The 21161-nt window shown below is 41.2% G+C and overlaps 1 protein-coding gene across 7 annotated transcripts in view; it reads right to left on the reverse strand.

Moving 5' to 3' along the window:
- LOC124556725 (neuropathy target esterase sws) overlaps positions 1–19184 on the reverse strand; it is a 220050-nt gene extending 200866 nt beyond the window's left edge. For 6 of the 7 annotated variants that reach the window (XR_006968668.1, XR_006968667.1, XM_047130722.1 and 3 more), the window contains exons 1-3: positions 10459–10748; positions 5743–5827; positions 2487–2569 (exon numbers count right to left, since the gene is read on the reverse strand). Coding sequence is in view for 5 of the 7 variants with exons in the window: in XM_047130722.1 (XP_046986678.1) it covers positions 2487–2569; positions 5743–5827; positions 10459–10569 (279 nt within the window). In the remaining 2 variants the exon portion in view is untranslated. Of the gene's footprint in view, positions 1–2486; positions 2570–5742; positions 5828–10458; positions 10749–19056 lie in introns of those variants that run through there. The other variant, XM_047130723.1, reaches the window with a different exon arrangement.
- Between the last annotated feature and the right edge of the window lie 1977 nt (positions 19185–21161).

A 21161-nucleotide genomic window follows, 5' to 3' on the forward strand; every position in this document is an offset into this window, starting at 1 on the left:
ATTGATTGCTTATTTTTCTTTGATATGATAAGTGCCATTCTCTTTGTTATAGGTGTTTACGTCACTCTAAGCTAAAAATGTATTACTACACTGTGTCATGCATTGTTTGTATTGTTTGTTGCATTCTGTGTTTACGGCCTGTCGCCGCTAGCGGCATGGCTTGCTTTTGTGCACGCTGACTACGATGTCACACTTTGCACCATTAAAAACTAGAAAGTCAAGCATAAATTCTATTTCACACTCACACTGAACAAATATTTTTATACTAAAAGTCATCTTTTAAATGGAATGTACTGTTTGCAAGCCAAGCATTCCTTGAACAATGGGAGACTATTGCCAATACAATCTTTCTGGAATCTAGTGAGTGCTCTTCTGAACTAACCCTCTCAGGCAAGAAACAACTGATCTTAAATATCCACAATGGATGAGCTTTATCTGATATTATTTTGTACAGCTTATAATCTTGAGTGTGAACACTGTTATTGCAAAAATGCAGCATACGGAGTAACAATACATATATGTCATGTTACATTATTTCACCAGAAATTGGAGATATGAGAGAGGATCATTAGATCAATATCCAGAACATTTCAAGGTTTTAGTTGTCGACTTCAGATGAGTTACTGCCAGGAAAACAATACATTTCTGCTATATACATATACATATCTTTCCAGGCCCTCAAACAGCTTCTCTCATAAATAGAAGCACTTTGCACCAGGCAGGATCTGTTAATCTTATCTACAATAATTGAGACTAATTTCTCTGCGAACATGTCTGATAAACTTGTAATGCACAAGGGTTTTCCAGAATTATAGGACTCACATCTGAATGTGCTGTGTCAAAATCGTAAACCCTAAGTTTCAGCTCTTTTCTGTACCATGAAATTTTTCCACAAAGTTGCCATTCTTCACTGGGGCATGTTATCTTAATCTCTATTTTATCACTGTCAGTAGAACTTCTGGAAGATGAAGTTATGCAATGCGAAAAGCAGCTTACCAGCCCCTGAGGCATCGGAGGACAAGAATAAAGAGGCACAGTGTACTCAGTTTCAGACAAAGAACGACAAAACTAACTCTCACTACAACTTTCTGTGAGAATATATCCTATTTCCTCCTCAGACAACACACACTTACATATTTTCAAATACAATGGAACAATACAAAGCAGGCCACAAGATCAACAAACTGCAGCTCCTGCCATGTGAGTCACATGGAGGAACAATTAGTAATCCCACAAACTACCTGAAGAGTTACAACTGAGTATTACGTCACTATCATTTATTAAGAAAACCACAAAATACATATATTTGGCATTAGCTCTACTGGCACACTCAGCTCCTATCGAATATATACATTGTTAGCACTAGAGGTATGATGACTGCGCATGGATATATATTTCACTAGCAGTTAAAGGGTTAAATGCATTTGAACTGCTCCCCATAGTTAAGGTCCTTAATATATACTCAGGTGCTACCCGATCAACTCCCAACTTCAGCGTAACATAAATATAGGATGAGAAAAAATTGTGTTCCCGGTTCTTCATTATCAGACATTTCAATAACAACTGCCAAACTGTCTTCTGTAGTATACTAAGTTCAAGACTATATCATCAAGTGTCAAAGTTTCACTTACAAATGCAACTCATTTTTTAAACAATTACAGCATTTCTGAAGTATCAGCTAATGGACCTACTAAAAATTGGATCTAGAAATTATGCCATTTATCCAAACATCAAGAGCACTGATAGCTATAAACACTTTGCTTGTGGCCAGATCCCTTTTTCACTGCTCCTGCTGCGTATGCTACCGATGAATGGACAAACACAGTGGCTTGTGAAAGTTTTCAGTTGCTGCTGTCACACGGGAAGTGTAAACCCAACAATCATAAATTGTTGCAGCTAACTGGATTCAGACAGTTTTTGTTGTCAGCTCGATGTAAGCCATGTGATATGTTGTGTACAAATTGAACATTTGTAAAGAAAAAAAAAAATCGAGTCTCCCTGTACACCAATACTGGCATTATTATAATGCACTTTCTTATTTAATTTATAATTTCTGAAATCATGAACATAATTTTGATACACCTTCTACAACGCTACATGGCAAAAGCATCCAATAAGGTGGTCGCCCCACACAATGAATATACGCACACTTCCTAGCACACAAAGCAGAGAAAGACAATGAAAAATTCATTAACTAAGAATTTGCCAAGAAAGCTGTTCACGATTGCTGCACTGCCCATAAAACACAGGACAGAGCCCGAGACTGACTGACTTGACTGACTGACTGACTTACTTACTTGACTGACTGACTGACTTACTTGACTGACTGACTGACTTACTTGACTTCTGAGTATAAACTTTTTCACAATCATGCTGAAAGGCAAAGGTACTCGGTGAATTGAAAGTTTTTACAAAGTGCTCTTATAGCTCAGTATAAAACATTAACATGGGGAAAGTGTTATTTATTTTGTGGAAAATCATCTGACCTTTCTCATAATTTTCCTGCCGTAGTACATCATCTTATCCCTTTTCCTGAAGCGTTTTCCAGACCGTCTTGCCTCTGGCAAATCTGCAAACAAGAGGTATTTTAATAAGTGACAGTTGAAAAATCAAATGAGTTTCAGATTTAAGACTGGGGTTGGGTTGTTTTGGGGAGGAGACCAAACAGCAATGTCATCGGTCTCATCGGATTAGGGAATGGAGAAGGAAGTCGACCGTGCCATTTCGAAGGAACTATCCCAGCATTTGCCTGGAGCGATTTAGGGAAATCATGGAAAACCTAAATCAGGATGGCCGGATGCGGGAACGAACTGTCATCCTCCCAAATGCAAGTCGTGTGTGCTAACCACTGCACCAACTCGCTCGGTGTTTAAGATTCTGTGTATAATATATCGTGTAGTAGCTTCCTCTTAAAACACATATTCTGTTATGGTATCTCTCAAAGAGCTCACATATATAAAGAAATATGCAACGAAAAAAATCATAACAACTTGCAAACTAAATATAATGAAAACAGAAAACTACATTACAACAACAAATGTTTACAGGATGAACAGCAGTGGATTTTTTTATATTTTCTCTTGTCCAGCCATCCTATAGAATACTAACATCTGGATGTAACTTTTGTGGCAGTTTACACTTATTTCACTGTAAATTGTGACTGCAAATAATGGAAATACTAAATGTAACAACTCACCATATAATTGAGGTGCTGAGTCATTGATACACACTGAAATGAGACTGACAATGTTATGTGCATATCAGTTACTGAACATCTCAAATATATGATGAGTTGTTACTCTTACTCCTTTCTTAATTTACATTTCACCAGTCTTTCCATTACTACATTAATATATATATATGACTGTGTGAGTCATAATCACAACTTCCTCATATTTCATCTGCCTAATATCTTATGGGTACGAACGACAAAGTTACACACACAAATATGAGGTAAAGAGAAATTGGCAGAAGATATCATAATGATACTGAACCCATTAATGGAATTTTACAGCAGTTTAAGAATTTGGATAAAATTTTTACAAAGTGCACAAGATTTCAGATATTATATTGTGACTGCTGTTTTTTATATGCATATGAGTTGTTATTGGAGACTACTGAGTGGCAGTGAGAAAAACTACACAGGTCAGTGAAAGCAACTGCTCATTAAATTAGTGGGAAAAAAGTAAAAGTAAACAGTAAAACATGCAAAGATGAGATTCTGAGTCACAAAGTCATTTTCTTCAAATAAATAGCACATTAGAACACTCATCAGACACAAACTCAGGCACCCAGACTCATGAAACCCGTTCTCAACCATCATTATTTGAGCTCTATGAGTTGCTTGCTGTTTAGTATTAGCTGATTACCACATGCAACTGAAATAAGGGTAAAAGTTGAGTAAATATCACCCCCTCATTGACATCATATTCCTTTCTGAACAACAAAAGAATATGTTAAGATAGTGTTCAACCAGATGTTGTAAAGGTTGTTAACATTTCCTTATCACCATGACAGTTTGGTGAAACTGTGTTTACACAAAAAAAATTGATACTGTTTGCATCAAAGAGAATTAATGAGCAAGATGGTGCAATGGTTGAGAACTGGACTTCCATTTAGGAGGACCTTGTTCAATTACATTTGGGGCCATCCAGATTTAGGTGTTTCATGGTTTCACTAAATTGATTAAATCAAATGTCATGACGGTTCCTTTCAATTTCCTTTCCAAAACTGGTTTTGTGCACTATCTCTAATGACACTCTGTTATTCAAAAGAAAAGTAAAGGAAATGGTTTTAACAAAGGAACATTAAGAATTCAATATCCCATCAACATCAAGGACATTAGACACCGATAGTTGATCTAGAAAAGCATTACAGGTATGAATCAGCAATTGTCTGTGTAAGGAAATATCATAATATTCATATAAAGTCATTTAGAGAAAGCCGCGCGAGATTAGCCGAGCGGTCTAAGGCGCTGCAGTCATGGACTGTGCAGCTGGTCCCGGCGTAGGTTCGAGTCCTCCCTCGGGCATGGGTGTGTGTGTTCGTCCTTAGGATAATTTAGGTTAAGTAATGTTTAAGCTTAGGGACTGATGACCTTAGCAGTTAAGTCCCATAAAATTTCACACACATTTCCTCATTTAGAGAAAATATGGAAATCTAACTCAAGACATCCAGAAAGGTATTCTGACTCTTTTGTCTTAACTGCTGCATCACCACTTTGGATTTAGGCTAACCTCTAGAATAAACTGCACAACAGAGTGATGATGAAACCTGCACAATTGTGAGATAACATAAAATATTGAGGTTTTAAAGAGAAAATCATGATACAAAGTCTGTTTAGGACACCTGCTAATGAAAGATGTAACACAGATACATTAAGAACATCAAAAAATTCATACAGACTACAAAATGAGTAATCACATCTACCACAAACCCATTGGAACAAAAGCTCTCAGTAAGAGAGGTGCGATTTTACCCAATAAACTTTTATCTTTTCCAGTGTAACAAATTAATTGTCAGTTAAAGAAAAATATCTGCAATTTGGCAGACAGTACCAACATGGGTTCTACAATATTTAATTTCTTATTCTTAAAAATATTAATGTATGTTAGCATAGTTCTCTAAGTTGTAAAATTCTTTTCTACTACTTCACTACTTCCCTTCTAAATAATTTTCCTGCCTACAGCTACAGTAATTTCCATCAGCAATTTTGTTACAGTCAGACTATTTCTATGTTCCCCATTTTCATTTTCTTCTCAAATCTGTTTTCAGCATACCCATTAGTAATTGTAAAATTACCTCAAAATATCATCACTATTATCATCCTTTTCAAAGAATTTGAAATACAGCCTAGGTACACACAACTACTATTATTTGCAATGCTTTAAAGTGAAAGTTAATTTAATTCTTTAGTTTTTCAGGCATATGTCCAGTACAAAACATTCTCACGCAAACAGCCAGCATCCAAGCAACAGGGGAACAGTGTGATGGGTGACACGTTTCTCTGTTGTCAAACATTTTGCATGTGTGCAATGATTATTTGAGTATTCAAAGAAGAACTTTTTGTACATAAACGTTTATTATTACCAAAACTGGTTTCTGCACTTTCTCTAATGACACGCTGTTATTCAAAAGAGAAGTAAAGGAAATGCTTTTAACACACACTATACAACCACAACTCAAAAATTGAAAGAGAGTAACCACTGTAAGAATGCATTGCAATAAAACACACACACTTACCCTTGTTGCTCCAGTCTCGAACATAGTTTAGAATTATCTGAATTGCATAGAGAATGAGCAGGACAGTTACCACTTGGAACATGAACTGAAACACACAACCCAACAGCATTAGAGATTCCATAAGATGATTTGATAAAATTTTCTTGTCTAGGCGGTAACATAAATTATCTAAATAAACTGACAATTCAGTAGATACTACAAGACAATTCACTCCATAATCTGATCTGAGGCAATCTAATCTAATCTAATCTGTTCTAATCTAATCCAGTGTTCTCCACGTCGTGAATTACGCATAGGCTACACAAACTAGACTGGAAGCATGAATTCGTCTCTGGACCAAGCTCTGGAGCTTCATCAGAACTGGGACAGGTCCCTTGAACATTAGTTAACTGTTTGAAGATGAAAACGCAGCCCAGAAAATGACACACTACTAAATTAACTAATTTTGAGAAGGCAGAAAATTAGCAAATGTCCCGACACTCCAGGGTCGGCACGATTGTACCATCACAATTGTAGTACATTGCCTTGCTGTCCTAAGTTATAAGCTTAGGACAGCAAAACAACAGTATAACTAACCCCCTAAAATTAATGATAAGTGAATTACATTAAGAAGTCAATAATGATGAGAAAAACAAGCCAATTTCTAAAACCCTCTCCTCGAACCACATGCATAAAAAAGGAACATCGGAAAGAAAAACTTAAAATGAGTGACATCAAAATATAAAATCAGCCTTCGAGGATAAGACAAATGACAGCGTTAAACAGAAACGTTTGAATCATAACAACAGGCACTGCAGTATCCGTAACCATTTCTAATGTAGTTAAATCACTGTCACCAATAAAATGCTCAGTCATTTTTCATATCTGAAATCAGTAGCTTTCCTAGACAGTAATCTTTGTTGTTGATGACCCATAATAATCTCTTACTAGACTGTCTTCACCTGAACTGTGATGACACATCACTCATGTATCTCATCAATAGTACTGTCATTAGAAGGCCTCAAATGTCGATCAGTTGGTGCAAACTAAACTGGATGTTGGGTTTGACCCACGATACAAATGTTACTTGGTATGTCACATCATACCTGAGCAAACATAATACCGACAATATTTGTTTTGCATTTATAATATTTTGTAGAATGTATCTTGTGCTGACAGGCTGCTCTGTAGTGTAGCCCAAGGTTCTCAGCTAGGCCGAACGGCTTCAGCTCAGTCCTGAGTAGTTGAAGCCAATGAATGTGAATACCAAATCTCAGTAGTGGCAACAGACAGATTGGTAGCACAGAGTCAGGTCTAGTTTAGGTAGACAGGTGGAGGGCTGGTTGTCAGGAGGCAGAGTGATGTGGTAGGCGTCAATTAACCTGGCTCAAAAAGTCATACCACAAGGAACTTCAGATTTTGGATTCTAGAATCCAGTACACAGTAGAGCTGACTATCCATCCCAAGCTCTTTTCTGCAAGGATAATGGGGCACAATTCCTCCTTCACTTCAGAACAAGAAGTGACTACACTTCTTTAAAAGACACAATACTACTATTTGAATGATAGTTTGTTAAAGATTGGGATAGGTCTTAAAGGACACTCCTACTTCTCCATGGAGAAGTAACTTCCACTGTTGTCGGACGAAAGCCCATCCCTCACTGCTACTGTGTGTTACAGCAGGGAAGTTTCTTAACATTACAAATGAAAAGATAAGTATCCCTCAATTGGAGCTGGCTCTCAATTTTAGTGCTACAGCATGTTACATGAATGAAAATCTTCTAAGGTGTAAAAACAAGCAGCTAACTTTAGAAACAAATTTGATAAAAGGTTTACCTTTAGTGGGCAATGTTTTATTAAATGAGCTGTACAAGCACTCACATGGCTCTGCTCACAGGTTCTATTTACCTCTGCTTTCCTTTTAAAATTTCTAATTTTGTAGATCTTTTATACAACACTGCAAAATGGTACTAAAAAATGAAAATCATTAATATATGGCAGGTGTGAGATTAGCTGCGGATCTGCCCACTTTACTTAGTAGGTACTGAGCTGCCTTTTCACAGCAGACTTGGGTTCCTGTCCTATTCCGGCACAAAGTTTCCTCCTATTATCAGTTGTTGCAATATAATTCATACTGGGCAGTGTGTGGGGTTTCTCTGCCCTATTAACTACACTGGTAAGAAGTACTTGTCCCCATTTTAGAAGGATCTGAATTATTTTGCTTTTTGTCCACCACATCCATCTTATTTTCTTGATATCACAATGTACTGGAGCCTGCTTTGTGGACAGAAGCATTATCATGTGCATACAGAGAAAATGTTAGCTATCAAACTGTTGCTACTGTGTGGCGTCCACGCCAATGTCTAAAATGTGTGAACATATTCACAATATGATTCAGTTATCGACCAAAAGTAACAGTAAAAGATCAAAAACCAAAAAACAGCCCCATGATCATACACCATCTGCACAAACTTTGCCACTGGCACAACAACAATAGTTTGTCTTCTGCAACAGCCACACATCACCATATATTAGTATATTATATCACACAATACAATCATCTTCCAAATCACCACTAATCAATGATGTTATTTGCATCACTAAGCTAGCTTGGCCATTTGTTCATGTGATCAGCAGCTTGTAGGCAGCAGTGGTACAGAGAAAATTTAGCCTTACCACCTTTTGGTGGAGTATTCTGTCATCGATCTCTGTAAAAGAGCTCCAACCAAAATCTCCTGTAATAGATTACAACTTTCTCTGATAATAGGTTCATACTGCAAATGTTAGAGACTGGCACAGCTCTAAGACCTTTCTCAGCCCTGCAAAGGTTTCCACAATTAAACTGCCCAGACTGGAGCTGGGCACAAATAAGATACATGGAATACATCTGTCAGAAGGCTTGAGCTTGCAGGTCCCGTCCCTAATATAATGTCCTCTTCAACTCACTTATTTCCCTGACATACCCCTCCACAAAATATATTTACAAAACCTGCAGTTTCATACGTATCTTCTGGTGCACAGCTCAAAATCACACACAATGTATAGAAATTTATCAATGTCATGTTTATATAGTCCTGCTCCTGTTACACAGATATTTTTTTGCCTTTCTTTCTCAAAGTTTAACATTCCATTAACAGCAGGGTACTTGTAAATAAAGAATTTGTTCAATTCATCAAGGATTCCAGGTGACAGTAATAGTGCCACAGCCCCCCCCCCCCCCCACACACACAAAAATAAATAAATAAAATGTTGGCTGTGGTGACAGACTGATCTATAATCTCTAGCATAGCTCAATTTCAGTACTACATCCACCCCCCCCCCCGCCCCCCCCCCCAAGATTCCAAATAGGTTTTCATAATAAATTTTGCAGAGTGTTGTGCTGTCCACAGAATTGCTTTTGAGTTTTGTGGCAAATTCAGGCCAGATTTCAAATTGACTTTATGACAAACTACAATGTAATTAAATGCAACTATTTTGTGTGCCTAGAGTTTTAGGGGTCGTGTGATACATTTACATAATGGACCCCCCCCTCCTTTTTCAATACATCACATATGTAAACATTAAGCTTCATTACTGGTCAAATTGTTACCACAAACTTTATTTGACTTTCACATTCACTGGCTTTGCCAACTCACAACCAAACTGTCACCTTCCAACCTAAACTAGACCTCGAGCAGTGTACACATCAGTCTGTCACCACAACCAAGATTTCAGGGTGGTGGGTGGGGGTCCAATACCATACTTTAACCAATAAGTTGATAAAAACCGTCCAGATTTAGTGTATATGACATCAACAGAATAATTATAAGAAAGGGGAATCTCTTTATGCCTCAAAACAGTTCCACTGTTCACACCTCAAGTATCTTGTGCAAGACACAGAGTTAATGTCCAAATGATGTTTGGCAGTGCAATGAAAACAATCAGCTTGAATGTCTTGTGCAACTCACAGAGCTGCTTTCTACAAGTCATTTGGCAGCCAAATCAAAACGAGCACATAATCACATAACGAAGGGGACCTTTGTGTTAACATTTTATTTGTTTAGAAATAAAAATATCACATGCACAATGTGGGTACCCAACAATTTCTGTTCCGTCCATGTGTCCTGACATACAACTGCAGGTTTTGTTTGCTTTTTTAACTTCTCCAAACATAACTTGTTTATCCTACTGGCAACACTCTTGTCCTAAGGAATTACGGGTGTTTTATTATAGCAAACATGCACTTCAGCGTTACATATAATCAATAATACAATACTTGGTTCACTCTTGTGTGTGATATTGAATGAAAAGTACTAAACTGTCATTACTCACTCACATTTATGAGCGTACATCTGATTTGCTTATTTGTATCTGCTGCCTCTGCCAAAACACCTTACGTGTCACACAACAGGATAAAAACTTAACTGTGCTTCACAGATGTGGTCTGCATACATTAATCAGTTAAACTTTATGGCGTTGGGTCTGAATGGCATGATTCTGGGTTTTAAAACATAATCCCTTACATATACACAAATATTTCATCTCGAAAACAATCTTCTTCACACATATATATCTTCAACGCCATCAAAGTAATTTACGGATAGGAAGGACATTATACTACACTTTTAATGAAGAAGCTTACAATTCAACCAAATTGTACCAGTATCTTTACTCAGTGACACTTAATTGATGTGAGTGAAGTGAGCATTTTTGTTAGCAATCGTCAACATTGCATAACATATGAACAAGAAGTACAAACCAGATTCCGATGCACGACTGTTGATATAGTCTCGGACCATTTTTCAAACCCTATATAGTCGCCGAATCCGTACAGGTATTCTTTTAAATACAGCATATTCAAACTGAACATCGTGCCCGTCGACTCTCCTCGTCATTAAATTTTCTTAGTGTCTTTCGCATGTAGCTGTAGAGCACACACGTTCATCTGCACTTTTAGATAATTACTAAATCCCTGGAAAAGTTCACTTCATGCTAACACTGTTAAAACGCTGACACACGGCGCACGGCGTCCTTCTCCCGCACTACCAAACAGCTGACTGTACGAGGGGCAAAGTCTGAGGATCAACAACGAATTCGATTGGCGGCAACACGTTACGTCATACTGTATTGCGAATAGCACACAGTGGTACCCGATGTATTGACAAAGGCGATACGTAAATAAAAGTTTTCAAGGCGGTGATTCGTCATAATAAAGTACGAAATAAAATATATTCTACATGATCTGTGCCAAAACTGATAAATAACGAATTAAAAGGCACCGACTGACAACTTCCGCTGAGATGAGGACTACCTACTGAAGTTTTGTGTATGACGAAAGAAAATGTGAGCGAAATACTGTCGCCGATACATGCATCACCAACTGGACAACAACTGAATCGCACGAGTGACGTTTGCCTGCCTGTCTTTTCGTGCGCATTCTTATTGACCAGTCGTGTTTCAGAGCTACCAGACACATCGTATTCCGCGTATTAGAATAGAGTTGGGATAGAACATTAGACGATTACTTTTGATACGGAAGCAGATTAAAGAATTTATAGCAAATAAACAAGCAAACTATACACAACAGTGTTAAGACTTGCTATACAGAGCAGAACTGTGGCAGTTCAAAAACTGCCCATTTCTCCATTGAGTGAGAATGTAAAGCTTCATATAAAATGTATTTTTTTCGCAAGAGAGGTAACCGTAAATGAGAAAAAGCGCTAATAACCGTTCTGTTGATCGTTCTGTAGGCCTAAACACATATAAATAAGGAACTGTGTCGTACATTATACAAGGGGCGATCAAAAAGTTTCCGTTCGAAGGCCACACAGGCCAGAACTGGTAAGCCAATCAGGCAAAATCGCCGCGAACATTGAGGTAATCAACCCACCTAAGCACCAGGTTGGAACATACTCGTTTAGTAAAATACCGTGTCCTGCTGTGTGAAGAATCCGTAACTGCCTACTGCACATCCTCTTCAGACACGAATCGTCGACCCTTCAAGGCTTTCTTTAAGGAAACGAAGGCGTGATAATCGCATGGGGACAGGTCAGGAATACAGAGCGGGTGCTCAAGTGTCGCTTGGATGAGGCTCTAGCCTTCAGATCGACCGGCACCTTGTGTCGAATCGCGACCGGCTATTGGCGCACCATTCCACGCCGCTAGTTTTCGACAGACATGTTGCCCCATACACACTCTTCATTCTCTGATGGATGCCCACTGGCGTTTGTCCTTCGGCAACCAAGAAAAGAATAAAAGCACGTCAGACCTGGTAACAACGTCGCCATAGTTCACGTCTTCCTTTTTTCCCCATGGGACCAAGCTGCTGAGGTCATCGGTACCTAGGCTTACACACTACTTAATCTAACTTAAACTAATTTACGCTAAGGACAATACACACACCCATGCCCGAGGGAGGACTCGAACCTCCGACGGGGGGAGCCGTGCGAACTGTGCAATGGTGCTGGGGTAAAGGCCGCGCGGCTACCCCGCCCGGCAGTTCACGCTGCCTCATTTACCGCACGCACGTCGGAAAGATACCGTGTGATCAAAAAGTCAGTATAAATTTGAAAACTGAATAAATCACGGAATAATGTAGATAGAGAGGTACAAATTGACACACATGCTTGGAATGACATGGGGTTTTATTAGAACCAAAAAAATACAAAAGTTCAAAAAATGTCCGATAGATGGCGCTTCATCTGATCAGAATAGCAATAATTAGCATAACAAAGTAAGACAAAGCAAAGATCATGTTCTTTACAGGAAATGCTCAATATGTCCACCATCATTCCTCAACAATAGCTGTAGTCGAGGAATAATGTTGTGAACAGCACTGTAAAGCATGTCCGGAGCTATGGTGAGGGATTGGCGTCAGATGTTGTCTTTCAACATCCCTAGAGATGTCGGTCGATCACGATACACTTGCGACTTCAGGTAACCCCAAAGCCAATAATCGCACGGACTGAGGTCTGGGGTTCTGGGAGGCCAAGCATGACGAAAGTGGCGGCTGAGCACACGATCATCACCAAACGACGCGCGCAAGAGATCTTTCACGCGTCTAGCAATATAGGGTGGAGCGTCATCCTGCATAAACATCGTACGTCCCAGCAGGTGTTTATCGGGCAGGCTGGGGATGATGCGATTCTGTAACATATCGAAGTACCTCTCACACATCACGGTAGCAGTTACAAAACCAGAATCACGCATTTCCTCGAAGAAAAAAGGCCCGATAACGGTAGATGTGGTAAATCCAACCAATACCGTGACTTTCTCGTCGTGCAATGAAGTTTCCACGACAGTTCTAGGATTTTCGGTAGCCCAAATTCTGCAGTTGTGGGCGTTGACAGACCCTCGGAGCGTGAAATGAGCTTCGTCGGTCCACAACACGTTACTCAACCAGTCGTCATCTTCCGCCATCTTTTGAAACGCCCAAACCGCAAATGCCCTCCGCTTCACTATATCGCCAGGTAACAATTCATGACGCCGATGGATTTCGTACGGATAGCATCGAAGGGTACGCCTCATTGTCAACCAAACAGTAGTGTGTGGAATGCCGGTGCGACGTGCGACTGCCCGAGCACTGATTTCCCCGTGCATAGACGAACCCGCTACAGTCTCCATTTCTTCCTGAACTGTCTGAGCAGCATTACGCCTTGTGCTCGGTCTGCCACTACGGGCTCTGTCGTCTAAACAACCCGTGGCTTCGAACTTCGAAATCATTCTCGCCACAGCTGCATTTGACAACGGACCTTTACCCGTTCGAATCCCCTTCCTATGGCGATAGGATCGTAACGCTGAACTAGCACATTCCCCATTCTGACAATACAGCTTCACTAAAAGCGCCCTTTCAGGTAACGTTAACATGCTGCGACTGCTGGCGCATCTGATTCTCTCTCTCACTACAGCACCATTGATACACGATTGTCATGCGCGGTCACTGACGTTTTGCTGTCCAGCGCCATCTGTCGGACACTTTGTGAACTTTTTTTGGTTCTAATAAAACCCCATGTCATTCCAAGCATGTGTGTCAATTTTTACCTCTCTATCTACATTATTCCGTGGTTTATTTATTAATTTTTCAAATTTATTCTGACTTTTTGACCACCCGGTTCTAATCCCTTGCCTATATGTCGGTGTTTATACACCCGCATTGGAGTCGCGCCAAATCGCATACACGCTGTGGCAACGCCCTCAAACGGAAACTTTTTGGTCGCCCCTTATACATTCTTTGCACACAGAGGCAATATGATAAAATTGTAGAGCAGGCTCGGAATACCGGACGAGGAAATGTCGGCATCATAAAACAGTTTTAACATCATGGCATAATCTGCACAGAATGGCAAGTAGTTCATACAGGCTCTACCGGAGAGAGAGGGCTGGGGCAATGAAATGTGGGATCCCAAGTTTTAGTCATGTCGCACAGTGCCGCATGACCAGCATAAATTATGTGATACTTATCGGTGCGTTATTAGTCAAACAGTTGCGCGTCTGTTCTCCCGAAGTACACATCTCCACAACCGTAGTTCACCCCTGTCATCTATGGCCCGTGGTGGTTTTGGATAGCGCCATTTTGCCATGCACGGTATACTTTCGCCACGGCGGCGAGCGAACAGTTTACTATCTCAGCCGTTTCGGGAATGCTTTCACCTGGCCCAAAAATCAATGGCCTTGCCCGTTTCATCGTCAGATAAATAGCACTGTTTCTGCAGTACCACATTTGCACTGTCTTCTGCGTCCCTCGACAAACTTTACATACCCTCCACTGCTATATAGTGCTACCGCCTGCCGTCCGCGAATGGTTCTCGCACGTTGACATCGAACATAGTTTTTAGTAACATTAAGGTGTTTGGACTGTGTAGTTATCTCTATAAACAGTTATCTTTCCTGTTCGTATTGTTCCGTAGTTTAGGTTTTGACTTTTCAGCTGAAGAATAAAACCATCTGGCCCGCATTTTTTTCGAGATAGCTGTCATTTTGGCAGCGAAGCTACTGCTCTGCGCCAGCTGCGTGAAAGAAGGACGGAAGAGTGGGGTCGAACGTCCGTCGACGGAGAAGTCATTAACGATGAATCAAACCATGGAATGGGAAAGGATGGGGGTTGAAATGGACCATATCCTTGCAAAGGAACTATCTGGGCATTCGCCCAGAGAAATCACCACAGTTGCTACTGGGAAACCGTGTTTTTGTTTTTGTTACTATCCGCTGATATCTCGTACTTTCCTGTCATCGTTGCTTTACAGCATTTTTCTCTCCCGTTACTCTTAATCAGCACATTCGAGTTTCTTCTGAAGGAACAGCAAATACATTCCACTATATGCAAGTGTGATAGCGAAGAGTACCATAGATTTTACAAGAGCAAGATTCTTAGAAAAAATTATCGATTTGGTTTCAACATTGAGGAACTAGGGCAAGACTGATTAGTCGCGCATGCTAAAGGTAATTTACGGAAACCAAACATCGCAGCAACCATTGAGATTTTTCTTTTTTTATTCATACAGCTGTTACTACTGTGTGCAGTGCAGTCTTTTAAAAATCGCGGTGCGCAGTGATGTCCCGTTGCTACGAAGGGCCATCACTGTGTATAAACATGTTCACCAATACATCACAGACCCAGTAGAATTTTCACTTCTGTTTCTTGTTGAAGTCTGCTATTATCTTTAGCAACTAGTAGAAAACATCTGTATACACAACTCTTCTTTTTCTTCTTTTTATCCAGTATCTTCACAGGGTTGGCATGTTAATCTGGATTTGGCAATATTGATGGCAGGGGTTGGCGGATGCCCTTTCTGTTGCCCCCTTCCCCCCCCCCCCCCCTCCACCCTCTTCACAGGACGAAATTTGTGCACCCCGTATAGCTTAGAATAGACTAGAAATGTCTTATCCCTTATGAAAATGCGGGAACGTTTTCGAAATATTTGCGTGTCGGGTAATTGAGGCGGAATGTGGGTAGCAGCCCGGTATTCACCTAATCGGATGTGGGAAAGCGCTGAAACACCACATCCGGCACACCGGAGGTGCTGAGACGCAACGGCCAGGCGGCATCGTTGAAATGTTCGTTATGCATCGTGCAGGTCACAAGGAGTGCGACTGTGACGCTGCAGCAACTTACCAACAGCACCGGCGGCGCCGAATTGTCGCAGAATACAGATTCGCCGGACAGAGGAGCGGCTGTGCACACCTGATGACGCGTTTGACTGCTGCGTGGCAGCAGCTGCGCGAGGCAGCTCCGTTGTAGCGCGCTACACATGCAAGCTCCTAACGACGTTTCTGCTGCGTCCACCTTGTGACAGCTGACGCAGCAACAGCAGCCGCTAAGGCCAGACGCTTTTGCCTGTGTGGCACTAGCGTTTTGCCACCTGCGTCGTGAGCGGCGCAGGCAGGCCGCGTTCTGTCTCGCCAGGCCTTTAATCCCCCGGACGGATTCTATTCAGCACAGGCGCGCTTCCCCGAATCATGGAATCGACGCTCTAACGCGCGCAGCTAACCTGGCGGATGCTCCAGTCTACACAAGTTTAATAATTGTCGTTCGTCGATAAAGCATAAACAGTTGTGATGTGGTGAACATTTTTCACACGTAATAATTCTTTACATTTTAATCACTATACAGTTAAAATAACCCCTCCCCTTTTTCTCCTATGCCGAACAAAGCCTAACGAAATTAAAGTGAAATGCATATAAAAACAAAATGCAGTTAAAGGGGAAGTCTGCTTTTAAAAGTCATGAAAAAGAAGTAACGAAAGCGTTACCAAGCTTTTTTCGAGTGAAACTTCCGATAATAACGAGAGGATAAATCAATCGTCATTTAAACTTGTGAAGAGGAGCAATGAAAGCCGTAACAAACATGTTCAAAACATGTCATATGAGCAAGTTTTTTTCGGTGGTATAGGAATCGAAAGTAAAAAAGGTGTTATGTATGGAAAGCGCGTATGGAATCACAACTGATGATGCTTTACCAATTACACTACTGGCCATTAAAATTGCTACACCAAGAAGAAATGCAGATATTAAACGGGTATTCATTCGTCAAATATATTATACTAGAACTGACATGTGATTACATTTTCACGCGATTTGGGTGCACAGAGTCTGAGAAATCAGTACCCAAAACAACCACCTCTAGCCGTAATAACGGCCTTGATACGCCTGGGCATTGAGTCAAGCAGAGCTTGGATGGCGTGTACAGGTATAACTGCCCATGCAGCTTCAACACGATACCACAGTTTATCAAGGGTAGTGACTGGCGTATTGTGACGAGCCAGCTGCTCGGCCACCATTGACCCGACGTTTTCAATGAGTGAGAGATCAGGAGAATGTGCTGCCCAGGGCAGCAGTCGAACATTTTCTGTATCCGACAGGCCCGTACAGGACCTGCCACACGCGGTCGTGCATTATCCTGCTGAAATGTAGGGTTTCACAGGAATCGAATGAAGGGTAGAGCCACGGGTTGTAACACATCTGAAATGTAATGTCTACTGTGCCGTCAATGCGAACAAGAGGTAACCGAGACGTGTAACCAATGGCACCCCATACCATCACGTCGGGTGATACGCCAGTATGGCGATGAATACACGCTTCCAATGTCCGTTCACCGTGATGTCGCCAAACACGGATGTAACCATCATGATGCTGTAAACAGAACCTGGATTCATCCGAAAAAATGACGTTTTGCCATTCGTGCACCCAGGTTCGTCGTTGAGTATACCATCGCAGGCGTTCCTGTCTGTGATGCAGCGTCAAAGGTAACCGCAGCCATGGTCTCCGAGCTGATAGTCCATGCTGCTACAAACGTCGTCGAACTGTTCGTGCAGATGGTTGTTGTCTTGCAAACGTCCCCATCTGTTGACTCAGGGATCGAGACGTGGCTGAGTGATACGAGGCCGTTGGGATCCAGCACGGCGTTCCGTATTACCCTCCTGAACCCACCGCAGTTATTGGATCTCGACCAACGCGAGCAGCAATGTCGCGATACGATAAACCGCAATCGCGATAGGCTACAATCCGACCTTTATCAAAGTCGGAAACGTGATGGTAAGCATTTATCCTCCTTACACGAGGCATCACAACAACGTTTCACCAGGCAACGCCGGTAAACTGCTATTTGTGTATGAGAAATCGGTTGGAAACTTCCTCATGTCAGCAAGTTGTAGGTGTCGCCACCGGCGCTAACCTTGTGTGAATGCTCTGGAAAGCTAATCATTTGCATATATCACAGCATCTTCCTGTCGGTTAAATTTGGCGTCTGTAGCACGTCATCTTCGTGGTGTAGCAATTTTAATGGCCAGTAGTGTAAGAAAGTGAAAAGCTTTTTTTTTTTGCTATGCGATTAAGACGGAAAATCCAATGTTTTTAATGCGAAACTTACGAAGTTTACTCGAACAGTTAAGCTGTCTCAGCTATGCAAAGAATGTCGGTGTTCACAATTATTCAAAGGCACTGTGTACATCACAAATAGCGACCATTCCCGCACTAGGCCTGTTCAAGAGCAGTCTACATCTACATACATACTCCACAAGCCAGCTTACGGTGCGTGGCTGAGGGTACTCTTTACGAGTACTAGTCATTTCCTTTCCTGTTCCTCTCGCAAATAGAGGTAGGGAGAAACGACTGTCTATGAGCCCTAATTTACCTATATTCGTGGTTCTTACGCGAAATGTAAGTTGGCAAAAGTAGAATCGTACTGCAGTCAGCTTCAAATGCCAGTTCTCTAAGTTTTCACACTAGTGTTCCTCAAAAAGAAGTCGTCTTCCTTCCACGGAATCCCATTTAAGTTCCCGAAGCATCTCCGTAACACCTGCATGTTGTTCGAAGCTACCAGTAACAAACCTAGTAGCCCACATTTGAACTGCTTCGATGCCTTCCTTTAATATGGTGTGGTACAGGCCCCAAACACTCGAGCATTACTCAAGAATAGGTCACATTAGCGTCCTGTAAATGGACTCCTTTACACATGAACCATACTTGCCCCCAAATTCTCCCAATGACCAGAAGTCGATCATTCGCCTTCCCTATAACAATCCTCATGTGCTCCTTCCATTTCATATCGCTTTGCAACGCTACGCCTAGATATTTAATCGAAGTGACTGTGTCAATGAGCACACTACTGATGCTGTATTCGAACATTATGGGTTTGTTTTGTCCCACTTATCTGCATTAACTTACATTTTTTCTGTATTTTGAGCTAGCTGTAATTCATCACACCAACTAAAAATTTTGTCTAAGTCATCCTATATCCTCCTATAGTCACTCAACAACGTCTCGTTCCCGTAAACCACAGCATCAACAGCAAATTGCTGCTCACCCTGTCCGCCAGATGGTTTACGTGTATAGAAAATAACAGCGGTCCTGTCACACTTACCTGAGGCACTTTTGACGATACCCTTGTCTCTGATGGACACTCGCCGTAGAGGAAAAAGTACTGGATCCATGGTGAGAAGCGTGTGCTGTCGAATGGGGAGGACATCGAGTTGTGCCCATGAGCTGGGGCCTCATAGCGAGGCACAAGCAGGGATCGCCTGTCGGTGGCTGGTTGGCTAAGCCTGCGAGTCTGTGAGACGGGCCGAGCTGCTCTGTGGAGCCGGACCCGTGTACAAGTTGCTGGCCTTGCCAAAGTCGAAACGATTGCTCCCAACCTGGCGGCCACGAGGCTACGTCGCCACTTGCTACTTCCGCGTTTTCACTTGAGCACTCGTTTGAGCTACACAGCTGGCCTTCAAAATTGCAGCATCAGTATATATAGCAATTAACGAAATTCACTTACTACGCGTATACATTATATTACGCAGAATATACGATTGAATTTGAAGGTGACTTGGGGGCATACAGAGTGCAAAATTTAGTACACAGGGCTGCCACCTATGCCAGCAACAATGACGCTAACCCGCGTGAACGTCGAGACGAACTCAGCTTTGATGACGGATACGGGTATTTCATTCCATCGATCGTAGTGCCTGACAAGCTGTGGTGCGCCAGTCTCTTGTTACCAATTAACGAGATATTTCCAGTGAGTGAGAGCTCTGGTTAATGTGCTGGCCAGGGCATGTAACGTCAGCGGTTTTTCTAGTTGGTAGTTGATTGATTAGTATTGATCGGCCCTGGCTAAAACTCGGCGATAGTCGGTAGAGCGATGATACTGTTATTAGGTAAAGACCACATTAAAAAAAAAACAGTGCTGAACTGAACTCTCGACGTGTGTGTGATATTTACTTCGCCAATTGTGACAAGTATTACGCTACTCGTAGAAATTAACTCGTTTATATTCGATGGTTTAACAGTTGCTATTAAAATATCAATGATAAATTCAATTCATTTCCACCGACACCAACTTCCCGATAGTTTGGTTGTAATTTCAAATCTCTAATAAGTCGTAACATTGCGATTGCTTCCTAACGTCAAAGAGTTTATATGCGCCGAGCGCTTCAGTCAAATATTATCCCAGCACGCAAAAGATCACAGTTATGTCTCTAAACAAATTTGTAATTTGGAATCACAAATGCGTAAATTGGCACGAAAGGGTGGTTTATTTCACAATAACGATCACTTCCTAACAAGGCCGCGAGAAGAAGCTTCTCCAAGTGGTGGTGGTGGGGGGGGATTTATAAATTATCTGCTTTAAAACTATTGCCAAGTTCCAGAGTCCATTTGCAATTACGAATGAAGTTAATTGTTTATCACCGTTCAGTGCCTAACTAGAGCTGAGTTCGAGTTACCTAATTAAAAAGTTCACTGTAGTCTAATATAAGGTAGTCCTCTATCTGAGTTCTAAACGATGTTATAGTTAATGTTTCGTTTCACTGCGTCATAGTAGATCGCAATTATCAGTCCTCGAAAAACAATCTAACCACGCCTACATATACGAGTATTCAAACAAGTCTGACCAGCTTCGGCTAACTCTCGTAACGTAGTGACAATGGATCAAATTTTCCTTAGGCATTACTCACGATTCTCAACGAGTACTCACACGAAGTATTCTTTGAGGTCGTTGGTTCTACTTTGCTAATTTTAATTATAATAATTTTGCGATTTATTATGATTTTGAGTTTGAGTTTACTGAGATTCTATCTTTCTTTTGTAAGTTGATAAATTACTAAGTATAAGGTTCTTGTTTCAATTACTGGTTATTATTCAGATAATAGTGTTAAATGGAACTTTGGTTACTTGTTCACTTTTCATGGAATTTGGAACTTGTTTTGGGGAAATTTTTGGGGTTTCTTTTTGCATTTTTCGTCCGAGGAAGTGGCATTACAGGCAACAACTGAACCCCCTCGATGTCAAGGACAGGGGTGGGACAAAAATATGGAAACACAGCAAGAAATGCATGCTTGTTAATGCAGGCTGCGATGTTGTGCACTGGCGTCCAAAATTAAAGTAACAAACCACTACTTCCCCCACATCTAATTCAGGATATAATCATACAGACTGTCAACAGATGTCCGCACGATCGTGTTCTGCATGGAAGATGGC

The sequence above is a fragment of the Schistocerca americana genome, chromosome X (assembly GCF_021461395.2).
Source record: "Schistocerca americana isolate TAMUIC-IGC-003095 chromosome X, iqSchAmer2.1, whole genome shotgun sequence".
Taxonomy (NCBI): Eukaryota; Metazoa; Arthropoda; class Insecta; order Orthoptera; family Acrididae; genus Schistocerca; species Schistocerca americana.